This window comes from Panicum hallii, chromosome 6 (assembly GCF_002211085.1).
Source record: "Panicum hallii strain FIL2 chromosome 6, PHallii_v3.1, whole genome shotgun sequence".
Classification (NCBI taxonomy): domain Eukaryota; kingdom Viridiplantae; phylum Streptophyta; class Magnoliopsida; order Poales; family Poaceae; genus Panicum; species Panicum hallii.
Window position 1 is genome coordinate 44,371,698 of NC_038047.1, and position 14,110 is coordinate 44,385,807.

Here is a 14,110-nt window from a genome sequence, read left to right on the forward strand (position 1 = left end):
CTGTTAACTTGTTTTTGGCGAGGAATCTTGTGCTCTTTAATTTAGTTTAAAGGAAGGGCACTGAATCCAATCCAAGAAAGAGGTACTACTGGCAGCACAACTATAGGTATATAACAAGAGTACTAAAAGTAATTAACCAAGCCATTGTTAGTTTATGTTAACCTACCAAAGATTTTAAGTACAGTACAACAATCTAAGGAGGCATAAAATTGGGCAAAGCAACAAGAACAAACAAATCTGTCTAAATATTCAGATCCACCATTACATAGATATCCCTTGCCAAATTATCCACAGAATCCAAACAATTCCACCTTTCGAACTAGCTGTATCTACCACTAGCAAAATTGGCGAAAACCATTTTAACCACGGTATGCAATATGCTGCACCAATATCTCAGGAAAAACTATAATGCCACATTTACACCCACTGGGCACCTCATCACGAAAACACCCCCAACAAAGCTTTAGTTCTGCTTTTCCATGTTAGCGAAAAATTTAGCGGTGAAGGGCTACACAACCTTGCCGGTCAATGCTTCAAGACTGGCTCCCTGGCTGCGATTCTGACTGTAACCTCTGCCGAACTTGTTCGACCAGGAGTTTCAGGTAGTCCTAACAAAAGCAGCGAGTTTGGGGGTTATTATATCCAGGTAACGTCAAATAGAAAACAGTGTGATAATGCAATCGAAGCAGAGCAGAATGCATACATTGGTAAGCTCGGGATCACTGGCAAGCTCTTCGAGCATGCTCTGAATGCTGTCATCTTCACCATAAGCCTGAGCAGCAGTCTCAAGGACGGCGCTGAAGATATTCTCTGGAGATTCATGTTGTTCAATGCTTTGTCGAGCTTGACGGAGATTAAGCTGCCCAAGGAATACAAAAGGTGAGGTTCATGTTATTCAATGCAAATAAAAGCTATTAATTTACTCAGCGCTCAACGGAATGACTTACCTGAGAGCTGCTGTTGTCTAATACATTTCCTCCTGCAGTGATACTTGACCGACGCTGTGATCTAGGTTGCCCATTATTTGCACCAGCAGGAGGGGCTCCTGCGCCACCAAGAACTTGGGATACAACGGGCATCATTTGCTGCAACATTCTAGACAAATCCATGCCACCTTGCCCCCTGCCTGAACCAAACATGGCCCCAAGGTCTTGCTCATCCACATTCTGCACAATATTGCTTATTGTATCTACAACAGCAGGGCTCTGTAATCCTTCCATCACGCTCCTCATGTCAGCACTTGAGCCCCCTGCTTGTGTTGCCACGTTTGACAATAGGTTGCCAAAAACTGGGTTGTTGAGCATACCAGATATCATGCTGCCAAAATCATGTTGTCCTTCACCACTCTGTCTTCTTGGAGGAACTCCAGTAGGCTGTGACCTAGAGGATGGAGGACCAGAGGTGGGGGTGTTGCTTCGGCTAGCGTTAGTATTTTGTGAAGCAAAACCTTGCAGAAACTGCTGGGCCACTGAAATAGCATCTTGGCTTTGGCTGACTGAAGATGAATCTCTACCAGAATCAGTTGTGCTCCCAGATGGCTTCGCTGCTCTGCTCCGTCTCTGCAAGTGTTGTTGAAAGAAGCAATTAAACAATAGCAAAACACAACAAACTCCTCAAACATATGACTTGTGGATATATTCAACATCAAAACGAAAACTGATAATAGAATCCCAACAGGCTAAAGAATTAATACCATTGGAATCAGACCTCCACCAAGACCTACAGGTTCTGAGCTACCACTTGCAGAATGCTCAAGAGATTGTGAACCCACTCCATCCGAGGATTTGTTCTTCAGCGCAGAATTTTCTGCTGATGTGCTCGAAGGAACATCAATACCACAGGGGCCTGTGGGGTCTCCTGATAGGTTGGTTCTACCTGCACTGGTATCTTCCAATTGTGGATGCTGATGTAAACCATCCTGAGATGGCAAAGTGGAACCGCACGTACCTAACCACAGGAATGGTGAATACCAGTAAGATGTCAAGAAAGAACTCACAACACCTTTGCCAAAAAGATCACTCATATCTAACTGCACTTTATTAATTAAGTCTGTCCGTGATTCTAACCTGAGGGATCATTCTGCTGTGGCGTAGTGGCTGGGGTTGAAGAACTCAGCACACCAGCTCTGCTGTCTGTGGTCTGGTTAAATCCCTGGTCCGCTGCACTTTGTGCTGATGAAGAAACCTGGCCTGGTGCATTGGCTACCTGTGCTGTCACCTGTGCTACTATAGGTGGAACACCACCTACAGAAGCTTGTGGAACAGCAGGTGTTGAATTTGGTTGAGCTCCATTGCCCGCTGCTGTCTGAGAACCTTGAAAGGAGGCTGACTGGTTAGGTACGGCAACTTGACCCCTCACTTGAACAGGCAGGAAAACACTTAGAACATGGTTTGGAGCCTCCACTGAGGACCGTGCTGGAATAGCTGCAACAACTGTTCTGGTTGGCAATCCACGTGTTCCAGCTGGGTGACCTGGTGGGTTACTTCCTTCAGTTCTTGCTGCATCTTGGCGGTTCCCGTTGGTAGCCCCTTCAGAAGTGGTGGTGGTACCAGCAGATGAACCACTTGTTGCAGATGCACCTAAGTTCGGGAATGAAAAAAGAAATAATAGTTAGGGGAAGCTGACTAGACACCGATGTGGAAGATCCAACAATCTGATAGAAACAAAATATAAATTTCCACGTGTGAATGAACTCCAGGATATACCAGAAGAAACTCAAGAACATACTGATCTAGCAAGTAGCAAGTACACTCATGACGCCTGTCAAATCTGACAGATACCGCACCCAACACTAATGTGAACTTCAAATATACATAATATTACACACTTCTGTCCAATTCATGCCAGCGGATCGGTAATATAGATTTACAAGGTAGATCCAATTCATGATATTAGGATATCAATTATGAGATGATAAATATCTAGCGTCTCAAACAAATTAGGAATAACTGTATAGTGTAATTAAGAAATACATTAAAACAGTTTTTAATGCTGTGAAGAGGCAAGTTTATTTTTAAACACAACTTATGATCATCTAACGATCCAATACAGAAACAATTTGTTCAGAGGAAAAAATTCTGGCAGCTTCCTGCTCTAGCTTGAGACCATAACAGGAGTGAAAAAAAATAGATGAAATGTGACCTTACCACTACTCTGGACATTAATATTCCGAAAAGGATCTCCGAAACCAGATGACCGAGAAGGATCAACTACACCAAAAGCACCAGAAACTCCTCCCAGAACTGGTATGTTCGAAACTCCAAAAGGCGGAGTGTTTTGAAAAGATGGCTGCACAAATAGAGAAATGTGTTGCTCTGATTAGAAGGCTCTGATCATCAAATTTAACATGGAAAAGGTGCAACAATTGTCACCTGAACCATGATTGGATTTGGTCCTGTGGAGTTTATATAAACAGCAGGCCCGGAATTCACAAAAGCTTCAGACTGCAAAATTAAAAAAAATTCAAAATGGTGACGACATACACAAAGTTACATAACACGAAGGAACGGAACAATTATGCATACAGGAGAAAGCCCTGTTCGAAGCATCATCATTGTCCGACCAAGCTCAAAAAACATAGCACCCAAATGTTGCATTGCAATTCCCAGCTGAACCGATTCAGTCTGGATCTCACGACGAATAGATGCATCCCCAGTGCTGCCATCTTGCCGAATACGTTGTGCGACGTGCTGAAATATAATATTATGTATACATAAATGTCACAAATATTTCCAAGGGAAAGTTTTCATCTATCATTCAGGAGTTCCTCAAAAAAAAAACAACTTAAAGATATCCAAAGAAAAGTTTGCATATATCAGTTAGGAAGTCCATAAGGCATCTTTCAGATAAATAAATAGTATCTAAAAATGTCCTAAAAACTGAACCGTGCTACACAACATCACCAAAGCATCCAAAAAGGAACAAACAAAGCCAACATGGAGAAAATGTTAAGGCATACTCAGAAAATCATGCAGACATTAAACGATAAATAGTCTTCGGGCTTCAAAATTTAACCTTGAAGCCCGGACATAGCTTATACCTTCACTATAAGCCAGGGTTGCTGTCCAAGGGTGGTCAAGAAGAGTTTTTTCACTAGTCCTTCAGTTTATATAGATTCCCACAGAATAGCACAAAAAGACAACAACCCAAAATATGTGAAAATTGTAGTAAATGTGTTTGCAACGACCACCCCAGAATAGAATGTGTAAAAAATGCAGAGTATAACTAGGGAGGCAAATATTTTAGATGAACAAGATATCAACCTCAAAGCGTCAAGAGGTAAATCATTTGATGATTGATTAACATTGCAAGGTAAAAAGTACATAGCACAGACACAGAAGAGAAGTAACATACAGAAAGAGCAGAAGATGCGCTGCCACTAAGAAGTTGTTGGGCTCGCTCAATAACTGAAGCCAAAACCTCAGGACTTGGAAATCTTGGGTTAACATTGGCATCATCTGCTGTTGGTCGTTGCTGGCCTTCTGAATCCCTGGATGGTGGAGTACCTTCACAGAAGAAAATATCAAGATCTTTGATGGCAAGGAATGAATTAACCAACTGTAAGAAAAATATGATACCATTATTCTGTAAGACTCGGTCTACGCGTTCCATGTACTCCGTAAGAGTTGTCAGAGAATCCGGAATAACCTGTTACCATTGGTTAAAGTCAACTTAATGCTACACAAACAGAAATACAGGAGCAAGAGCAAGAAAGCACAAAGTATCTACCATGCTGCGAGGAATAGCTCCTGGTTGAAGCTGTGTTACATGGATTTGATGATTCGGAACTAAGAACCCTGGTTGTGCTGGGTTTACTGGCTGAGTTCTTCCAGGGACATTATTCGCCCCTTCTGGTGCAGTAGCCAAAGGAACCTAATAAAGCAGCCATAAAATAACTAAACTCTGAGATGTCTCAGGTACCCAAATTAGATCATGAGAAGAACTGCCTTCTTACCGAAAATGACGTATTGGTAAGACCACCTGACATCGCAACACCCAAGGAACCAAGAAGATCCCGAACACTCTGCAAATAGGAGAAGAGTTAGAGGGCATTGTACCATTTGACAAGTCAAACAATTGGTTTATATTTTGGCAATATACAAAACGCTAGACCAAAGCATAAACCCTAGCCATGTCATCCATCATCCCATCAGAATGCAAAGCCTCTATGGTTTGTTACAAGAGAATTAATTAAAAAAAGGAATTAAAAAGGTACAGTACAAATGTAGACATAGGCCCCGTTTGCTTCAGCTTCTAGCTGCTTTTTAAAGGCTCAATTTTGAGAAATCCAAAAGTCCGATGACTCCTAGAATCCTGGACTCTCGATTCTCGGATTTGGATTTCTCAAAATCGAGCCTTCAAAATCGACCAGAAGCTGAAACAAACAAGGCCATAGCCATGAGCCAAGCAAATCAGGTAGTTTCATGGAGACAAACCCAACAATGAGAGAATCATACCCTGGAAATATCATCCAATAATCCTCCATTTGCAGCAAAATTTACTGCACAAAAAATGAAAAATGTTTTATCAGGCCCATGTCCAGCATCTTATTGTAGCTAAGCACTAACAGGGATCAATTAGGTTCAGCACCAACCTAAGCACTCACTATTCAACATTACTTAACACAACTAGCAAATTTTTGCAGCCCTTAGACTGAAGGTTTATTTTTCTAATGACAGATATGCAGAATAAGGCACCAAGTAGGCAACATATCATGGAAGCATATCCAAATTTTAGAACAGATGATGTAGCTCAGTAGCTGACACAGCAACTGTAGGATGACTTACCATTAGCATGTGTGTTTCCTTCAGAAGTCCCAGAAGAATTCTGGCCCTCAGCTGCACGACGAGCAACCAGATGCAATGTAAATCCATCTTCCAAATCTTGCGGTTGTCAAGGATACAGGTGACAGAATTCAGATAGAGAGAAACAAACACACAGGAAGGTAAACGACGCAACAAAGCATTTGAAAAGCTGGCAAGTAGGAAAATGGAAAAAAAAATGTTTTACACAAATCAAAATTTTCAATAGGAATTTATATGGAGGTAATCTCCTTTATGAAATAACAAATCCAACCACCAGATGATGGAAGACAATAATCTAGCACTAGCCTCCGCATAGTATGAAGCATTCTGCATAGGGTTGCATGAATTTCAGCTGAGAATGCACTTGATATGGCATTAAACAACCTACTAACCAGCTTACAAGCAAATATTCTGATTCTGCAGGTCAGCAAATCACCCTAACCTTACAGTTCAGAACAATAAATTATTTCATTACTAACCGATCATTGCACATAACTAGGCAATTAGGGGGGAAAGGGTAATAAGGAAACATGCACTCAGTACGGCTTACAAAGTACAACTCATCAAAACGATAAGGGTGACGGAAAAGAAGATGGTTCAAGTATATGCTTTATAGGCTTATAGCCTTGGTGCAAGATGCATAAGCTGAAAGGATACGGTATTCTGACAGGAGGTGATCATCCTTCAAGACCCTTCCTCTAAAAATCAACCGCTGCTGATCCAGAGGAACACCAGTTGCATCAACTATCTTCTCCTTAAGGACCGAAACAGGCGCCTAAAATTGTGACGGTAAGTTCTTCCAAAATATTGGCGCTCCTCTGATAAAAAGGAAGAAAGAAGCATCCTAATGCTAACTACATGAACTAAAGTTCAGCATGAAAGGTATGGCCTATTACTCCACAATAGTTCAAACAGACGGACAGACGCACACTAAAATGCCAAGCAGGTAGGAGAGTTCTCACATTCTTGTTCACGCGGAGCTTGTGGACTTGCGAATCCAGGGTCTTGATGTTGATCTCAATGGTGGTCTCTGGATCATCAGCTGGTTTCGCCGTCGAACTGCTGGCGCCATGGGGATTATCATCAGCCATCCTACACAGCAGGAGAGATGGATACACGGATCAGGCGCCGCAAAACCCACAAACAACTCGAATGCTCAGGCGTCCCGTGGAAAAGATCAAACTTTTCGCTAGGCTTCCCGTTCCCCCACGCTAACCTATGGAACCAGCTGCTCCCTGCTACGCGTGAGCGTGACCCCCCTCGAGCCTCGCCTAGATGTATCTAGAGCGCCGACGCAGAGCGACCCGATCGCACCACGGAGGAGCGGAACGGAGGAGATTCCCGGGGCGCCTCCGCGGCGGAAAACACAAAACCCAACGCAATGGAAGTGGAAGCGAGATTTGGATTCGGCCGCCCACGGACGCAGCGAAGAAGCGCGGCACCCTAGAACAAGCACGAGCTCCAGAACAACCCGTCCGAGAAAGGCAGGGCTACTCACCGAGGTGACGAGGGGTCGATCCCAGTCCGGCCGGACGGGGGGATGGGCGGCGGCGGGGAGGATGGCGACTCGTCTCGACGGGGGAGGACTTGGGCGGAGAGAGAAGAGACTGGGTTGAGACTTGTGAGGGAGAGGAGAGGAGTCAGCGAGAGGAAGATAGCCGATACTTGCCTTTGGGCGGAAAAAACTTGCTCTCTAAAAGAAAACAATAACAATGCCCGCCGGCTCCGCCTCCACCTCCACCTCCGCCGCCGCCGCCGCCGCCGCCGCTTCCACGCTCCTGCCGCGCTGCCACTCCCTCGCCGCAGTCAAGCAGCTACACGCCCATTTCCTCTCCCACTCCAACCGTCCCTTTCCCTACAACCACTTCCTCTCCAAGCTCCTCTCTCTCCCCTCCGCCACGGTCGCCGTTACCAATGCTGCCTCCGACTATGCCCTCCTCCTCCTCTCTTCCCACCCGGCCCCCACCGCCTTCTCATACAACGTCACGCTCCGCTTCTTTGCCTCCTCGCGCCCGGGCACCACCCTTCGCCTGTTCCTCCGCATGCTCCGCTCCGGGCTCCGCCCCGACGCCTACACGCTCCCCTTCCTGCTCCTCGCTGCCGCGCGCAGCCCATCCCGGGCGCTCGCTCACTCCGCCCACGCGCTTCTTGAGAAGCTTGGACTCAGGGACCACGACCACACCGTCCACTCCTTGATCACCATGTACTCCTACCTCGGTGATCATCTTGCTGCGCGCAGGGTGTTCGACGGAATTCCCCACCGGGACGTCGTCTCATGGAACTCTATGATCAAGGCATACGAGCGGGCAGGGATGGTGGCTGAGGTGGAAGGGATGTTCCGGTCGATGGTTGCAGAGGGTACGGTGGCGCCCAACGGGGTGACAGTGGCAGTTGTGCTCACGGCGTGCAGGGATGCCGGCAACATGGTTCTAGGGAGGTGGGTGGAGGAGTGGGTGAGGTCTGCAGGGATGGAGGTGGACTCACTCATTGGCTCGGCGCTTGTGGGGATGTATGAGAAGTGTGGAGAGATGGCAGAGGCTAGGCGCGTGTTTGATGGCATCATTGACAAGGATGTTGTGACGTGGAATGCCATGATCACCGGGCAAGTCTATGAAAACATGCTTATGTTCTTATTGCTAGCAAATATAAATCAATAATCACATTTTTAGCTTGATAATTTACAAATGTCCTATCAGATGATGCAGGTATGCGCAAAATGGCATGTCAAATGAAGCTATTGCATTGTTTCATAGCATGAGGGAAGTGGGGATGCGTCCAGACAAGATAACCTTGGTTGGAGTCCTTACATCCTGCGCTGCAGTTGGTGCTCTGGAGCTAGGGGCTGAACTGGATAGGTACGCCTCAATTAGAGGCCTGTACAACAATGTCTATGTGGGGACAGCCTTAGTGGACATGTACGCTAAGTGTGGAGATCTTGATAAAGCCATACAAGTCTTCGGAAGTATGCCATGCAAAAATGAAGCCTCATGGAATGCCTTAATCTGTGGGCTTGCCTTTAATGGTCGAGGCCATGATGCCATTCAGCAGTTTGAACTGATGATAAATGAGATAGGGCTCCAGCCGGATGATATTACATTCATAGGAGTGCTTTCTGCTTGTGTGCATGCAGGGCTACTTGAATATGGTAGGCGTTTGTTCAATTCCTTGACACCTGTGTTTAAAATCATTCCCAAGATTGAGCACTACTCCTGCATGGTTGATTTATTGGCACGTGCTGGGCATTTGGAAGAAGCATGGGATTTTGCTGAGAAAATCCCTGGAAAGGCAGATGCTGTGATGTTGGGCGCTTTGCTTGCTGCTTGTCGGAAATGCAGAAATGTTGAGGTCGGTGAGAGGGTCATCAATAGGATTATGGAGCTGGAGCCATCAAACTCCTGGAACTATGTGGTGTCATCCAAGATATACGCAAACTCGGATAGAATGGATGACTCTGCTAAGATGATAGGGTTAATGAGGGAGAGGGGTGTCAGCAAGACTCCAGGTTGCAGCTGGGTTGAGGTTAAAGGCAAAGTCCTTGAGTTCTATGCAAGCACTGAACTACAACATGGTGCGGAAGATATGTATCAACTCATGGCCATACTGGTAGATGAGATGAGACTTGAGGGATATGCTCCAAACCTTGATCTGGTGTAGCAATGCAACAGAAGTGTTGCCTCTTCTTGAAGCGAACGGAAGGATCTCTAATTTATTATGAAAGGAGAAAAGTGAGAGTGGAGATTATGAAATGGAAGAAACAGAAGTGGATACTATGTTTTTTGAGCTTGGTCGAAGAATGATGATGCTTCGATTTTTAGGATGCTTTGGTGATGTTGTGTAGCACGGTTCAGTTTTTAGGACATTTTTAAATACTATTTATTTATCTGAAAGATGCCTTATGGACTTCCTAACTGATATATGCAAACTTTTCTTTGGATATCTTTAAGTTGTTTTTTTTTTGAGGAACTCCTGAATGATAGATGAAAACTTTCCCTTGGAAATATTAGTGAGATTTATGTATACCTAATATTATATTTCAGCACATCGCACAACGTATTCAGCAAGATGGCAGCACTGGGGATGCATCTATTCGTCGTGAGATCCAAACTGAATCGGTTCAGCTGGGAATTGCAATGCAACATTTGGGTGCTTCGAACAGGGCTTTCTCCTGTATGCATAATTGTTCCGTTCCTTCGTGTTATGTAACTTTGTGTATGTCGTCACCATTTTGATTTTTTTTTTTAATTTTGCAGTCTGAAGCTTTTGTGAATTCCGGGCCTGCTGTTTATATAAACTCCACAGGACCAAATCCAATCATGGTTCAGGTGACAATTGTTGCACCTTTTCCATGTTAATTTTGATGATCAGAGCTTTCTAATCACAGCAACACATTTCTCTATTTGTGCAGCCATCTTTTCAAAACACTCCTTTTGGAGTTTCGAACATACCAGTTCTGAGAGGAGTTTCTGGTGCTTTTGGTATTGTTGATCCTTCTCGGTCATCTGGTTTCGGAGATCCTTTTCGGAATATTAATGTCCAGAGTAGTGGTAAGGTCACATTTCATCTATTTTTTTTCACTCCTGTTATGGTCTCAAGCTAGAGCAGGAAGCTGCCAGAATTTTTTTCCTCTGAACAAATTGTTTCTGTATTGGATTGTTAGATGATCATAAGTTGCGTTTAAAATAAACTTGCCTCTTCACAGCATTAAAACTGTTTTAATGTATTTCTTAATTACAGTATACAGTTATTCCTAATTTGTTTGAGACGCTAGATGTTTATCATCTCATAATTGATATCCTAATATCATGAATTGGATCTACCTTGTAAATCTATATTACCGATGCGCTGGCATGAATTGGACAGAAGTGTGTAATATTACGTATATTTGAAGTTCACATTAGTGTTGGGTGCGGTATCTGTCAGATTTGACAGGCGTCATGAGTGTACTTGCTACTTGCTAGATCAGTACTCTGTTCTTGAGTTTCTTCTGGTATATCCTGGAGTTCATTCACACGTGGAATTTATATTTTGTTTCTATCAGATTGTTGGATCTTCCACATCGGTGTCTAGTCAGCTTCCCCTAACTATTATTTCTTTTTTCATTCCCGAACTTAGGTGCAACTGCAACAAGTGGTTCATCTGCTGGTACCACCACCACTTCTGAAGGGGCTACCAACGGGAACCGCCAAGATGCAGCAAGAGCTGAAGGAAGTAACCCACCAGGTCACCCAGCTGGAACACGTGGATTGCCAACCAGAACAGTTGTTGCAGCTATTCCAGCACGGTCCCCAGTAGAGGCTCCAAACCATGTCCTAAGTGTTTTCCTGCCTGTTCAAGTGAGGGGTCAAGTTGCCGTACCTAACCAGTCAGCGGTAGACACTGCCTGGACATACCCGGCGGCAGAGACGACGCAGACAAGGAGGCGGTGGTGCGGGCGCCGCTCGACGGGAAGACCAGCGAAACTAGCACAACAACGTGGGGAGACGGCTCTCGCCGCCGCCAAGAAGACGACGGCGATGAAGGGCGCATCGAGGAAGTCCTCGCTGACGACGATGGCATTCGACGACCCCGGAGAGCCACTTCGAACTGGTGGCGTGGCGCCGGATGCCACGCGAACTCGAAGCCGCCGCCGCCGCCGCGACATTCCGTCGCCGCCTTGGCTACACTTCATGAGACACATGACCTGCGCAGCGCCCCGGAGGTACCTGCCCGCCGACACACTGGATCACGACGAAGCCATTGGCCGCCGGAAGAGGAGGCGCAAGTTGATCCAACTTTTTGCATTGAACCCCCTGAATCGGATCGCCGACGTTTTACAATAGACTCCCTAAATCGGATAGCGGTTATTAATCGCGATCCGAACTTTTATAGAAAACCCCCCAAATCGGATCGCGACTATTAATCGCGATCCGATTTTTTGCAGAAAACCCCCAAATATTTGCAGATTAATCCCGTCAGTTGCTTCAGCTCTCCCCCATGGCATCCGTTCCCGTCCGCCGGCGGGCGGCGGCGCCGCCACAAGCGGCCGGAGTTCTGGTGGTGGGAGTATCGCCAGATAGCACATCTCCCTCGTGCTCTCCCTGATCCTTTCCTCCGCCCCTTCTCGTCTCGGTACGGCGCTGGACGGAGATCAAGCGCGAGCTGCTGGTGCTGCCGCGCCGTGGCCACCGTGCGGACGGAACCGCACCGACCTGCCCCTCGATCGGGAGTGGGCAGTGGCCCTGATTCACCGCTGCGCCCTCATCCTCCTCAGGCCGCCTGGGGCCTACTCCATCAGTGGAGGTAAAGACTAAACCTTTAATCGATTTGATGCCAAGTGAAATCGCTTGGATTTGGGTGTGTTCTGCATCTTTTGCTTGCCGCTGCTTGCGTCTTGTGAAGCGATGCAGTTAATGGTTGAAACATGGTTGATGGTCTGGCCAATCTCGGGAGCATCTACGTACGGCCACATCAAGAAGCAGTTCAAGAAGATCAACAGCATGGCTGCCTCTGACATAGAAGGGTGCAGGGTGGTCGAGCTTTTGGTTGAAGCAAGAGAGATCGCCATGTCTATGCTCGAGTCGACATTGCACTTGCACCTCCTGTCAAAGCAGATCGCCAGCAAGCAGCAAGTGGTCTCTTGTCCAGAAGGCGTTCCAGAAGAAGAAAATCGTGTGTGCGCAAGGAGGAGCAGTTGCAGATGTTGGAGTCAGACGTTTCTGATCTCGAGAGTAGAGTTGAGACTTTGTTCAGGACACTAATCCATAGCAGAGTTTCTCTTCTGAACACACTCACCTTTTAGACAGATCACAGACTCCCTGTGACTAGCATCCACCTTTTAGAGGATCTGCTGGTCACCGAAACAATTTTGATGTATATATGAGAGAAAGTGTACAGAAATATCCTCAATTGGAAGCAATGTTTTGGACCATTTCCTGCTGTCAATTTTACTGGTTCTATTCTTCTTTTCTGTTTCCTAACTTGGCACGGATTAAAACAGAACTTGCTACTAGATGGCCACTGTTAATTTAAAAATGAGATGCAGCTCAACAACAGGTACAAGATCCATGGGAAGTGAATCTTGCTCTCCTTAACCATGAGATTTGAGCTTGCTATTGATATTTGTTCGAATGTCAGATGGAATGGCCTAAAGGTATACAGTAACTAGCACTAGGGTAAGCTGACATGCTGGTTCTTGCTGCCAGTACTAATTCATGGCCATTTGATTAAGTTAGACCTTATGCACAAGAATATGGAGCAGCTTGCCTATCATCTTGAAACTGCTGACAATGCAACTTGTTGAGCTTTTCGCTTTTTTCGATGAGTATTTTTCTGGACTTTTTGGTGTTGACAGGAAATACAGTAGCCAATTTATTTCTGAATGTTAATCTGCAAGCCATTGAGCATGTCGCACCAATGATGGATCATTTTGATGTGATACCGAATGACATTGTTCAGAAAGTCCATGGCAAGTTCCCTGGTGAGCAATTCTTTGTCTAAGTCAACATCTGTTCTTCACAAAAGCTAATCCAGTAATGCTTCAACTCGAAAGATATACTCACAAAAAAACGAAGCAGCAGCAGCTTTGACTTTGCTTAGCGGTGACAAGCTGACAATAAGCTCTGGAGAATGGCCTCGCGCACTGACCCGGCCTTGTATCCTGTATTCCCCACGTGCTTCGCGTGCCAGCAAGCTTCGCTTCCAGATGATGGAAGAATGAATTCGAGGTAGCCGTACGTGGAATTCCATGGAGCCATAACTGGCAGCATGCTCGATTGCTCGTGATGATGTGTGACCTGACCAAGCCTTCCTGCCTTCAATTCCCCCGCATGGAGGAGCAGTCTAGCAGAGGAGAGCCATCGAGGAAGCGAAACTGACCATGGAACTCTCAACTCTGATGGTTTCCACTCACTGTGCATCCTCCGCCGGATGCAACTAGTCGCAATCATCTTGCTGTTAACTTGTTTTTGGTGAGGAATCTTGTGCTGTTTAATTTTAGTTTAAAGGGCATTGAATCCAATCCAAGAAAGGGGTACTGTACTGGTAGTACAACTAGTTGGGTATAACGAACTAAAAGTAACTAACCAAGCCATTGTTTAAGCCATTTCTAGGGTGATCCGACAAGCAGCGAGTTGACTGGCCCGTTGACTTGTTAGGCGGCACCGCACGCTTTGGCAAGAAACTAAACGACTGCTTCCTCTAATTTTATTTATATATTGTATTAGGTTTGTCCTAAGTCAAACTTAACCAACTTTGATTAAATTTATAAAAACGAATAATAATATTTACAATACCAATTTGTTTCATTGAATCCACCATAAAATATATAT

The 14,110-nt window shown here is 45.4% G+C and overlaps 2 protein-coding genes across 3 annotated transcripts; one reads left to right on the forward strand and one right to left on the reverse strand.

Moving 5' to 3' along the window:
- Nucleotides 1–209: 209 nt before the first annotated feature.
- On the reverse strand, nucleotides 210–7,438 carry LOC112896786 (large proline-rich protein BAG6-like). Its single transcript, XM_025964918.1, has 17 exons — nucleotides 7,303–7,438; nucleotides 6,767–6,896; nucleotides 6,462–6,579; nucleotides 5,787–5,882; nucleotides 5,457–5,500; nucleotides 4,955–5,023; nucleotides 4,729–4,872; nucleotides 4,578–4,647; nucleotides 4,354–4,505; nucleotides 3,525–3,689; nucleotides 3,372–3,443; nucleotides 3,147–3,288; nucleotides 2,067–2,579; nucleotides 1,694–1,947; nucleotides 948–1,559; nucleotides 704–859; nucleotides 210–608 (listed from the first exon to the last, which is right to left on the reverse strand). Exons 2-17 carry the CDS (start codon nucleotides 6,893–6,895, stop codon nucleotides 534–536), a joined length of 2,811 nt encoding a protein of 936 aa, XP_025820703.1. The 5' UTR covers nucleotide 6,896; nucleotides 7,303–7,438; the 3' UTR covers nucleotides 210–533.
- Nucleotides 7,439–7,489: 51 nt separating this feature from the next.
- Nucleotides 7,490–12,711, forward strand: LOC112896788. 2 transcript variants are annotated; one of them, XR_003229545.1, is made up of 7 exons: nucleotides 7,490–8,406; nucleotides 8,510–8,659; nucleotides 9,842–9,971; nucleotides 10,055–10,126; nucleotides 10,210–10,348; nucleotides 10,917–12,083; nucleotides 12,191–12,711. XR_003229545.1 is itself a non-coding variant. In XM_025964920.1 (6 exons), exons 1-6 carry the CDS (start codon nucleotides 7,517–7,519, stop codon nucleotides 11,621–11,623), a joined length of 2,088 nt encoding a protein of 695 aa, XP_025820705.1. In that variant the 5' UTR covers nucleotides 7,490–7,516; the 3' UTR covers nucleotides 11,624–12,711. The 2 variants fall into 2 exon arrangements, 1 of the variants encoding a protein (XP_025820705.1); XM_025964920.1 differs by having other exon boundaries at nucleotides 10,917–12,711.
- Nucleotides 12,712–14,110: the final 1,399 nt, after the last annotated feature.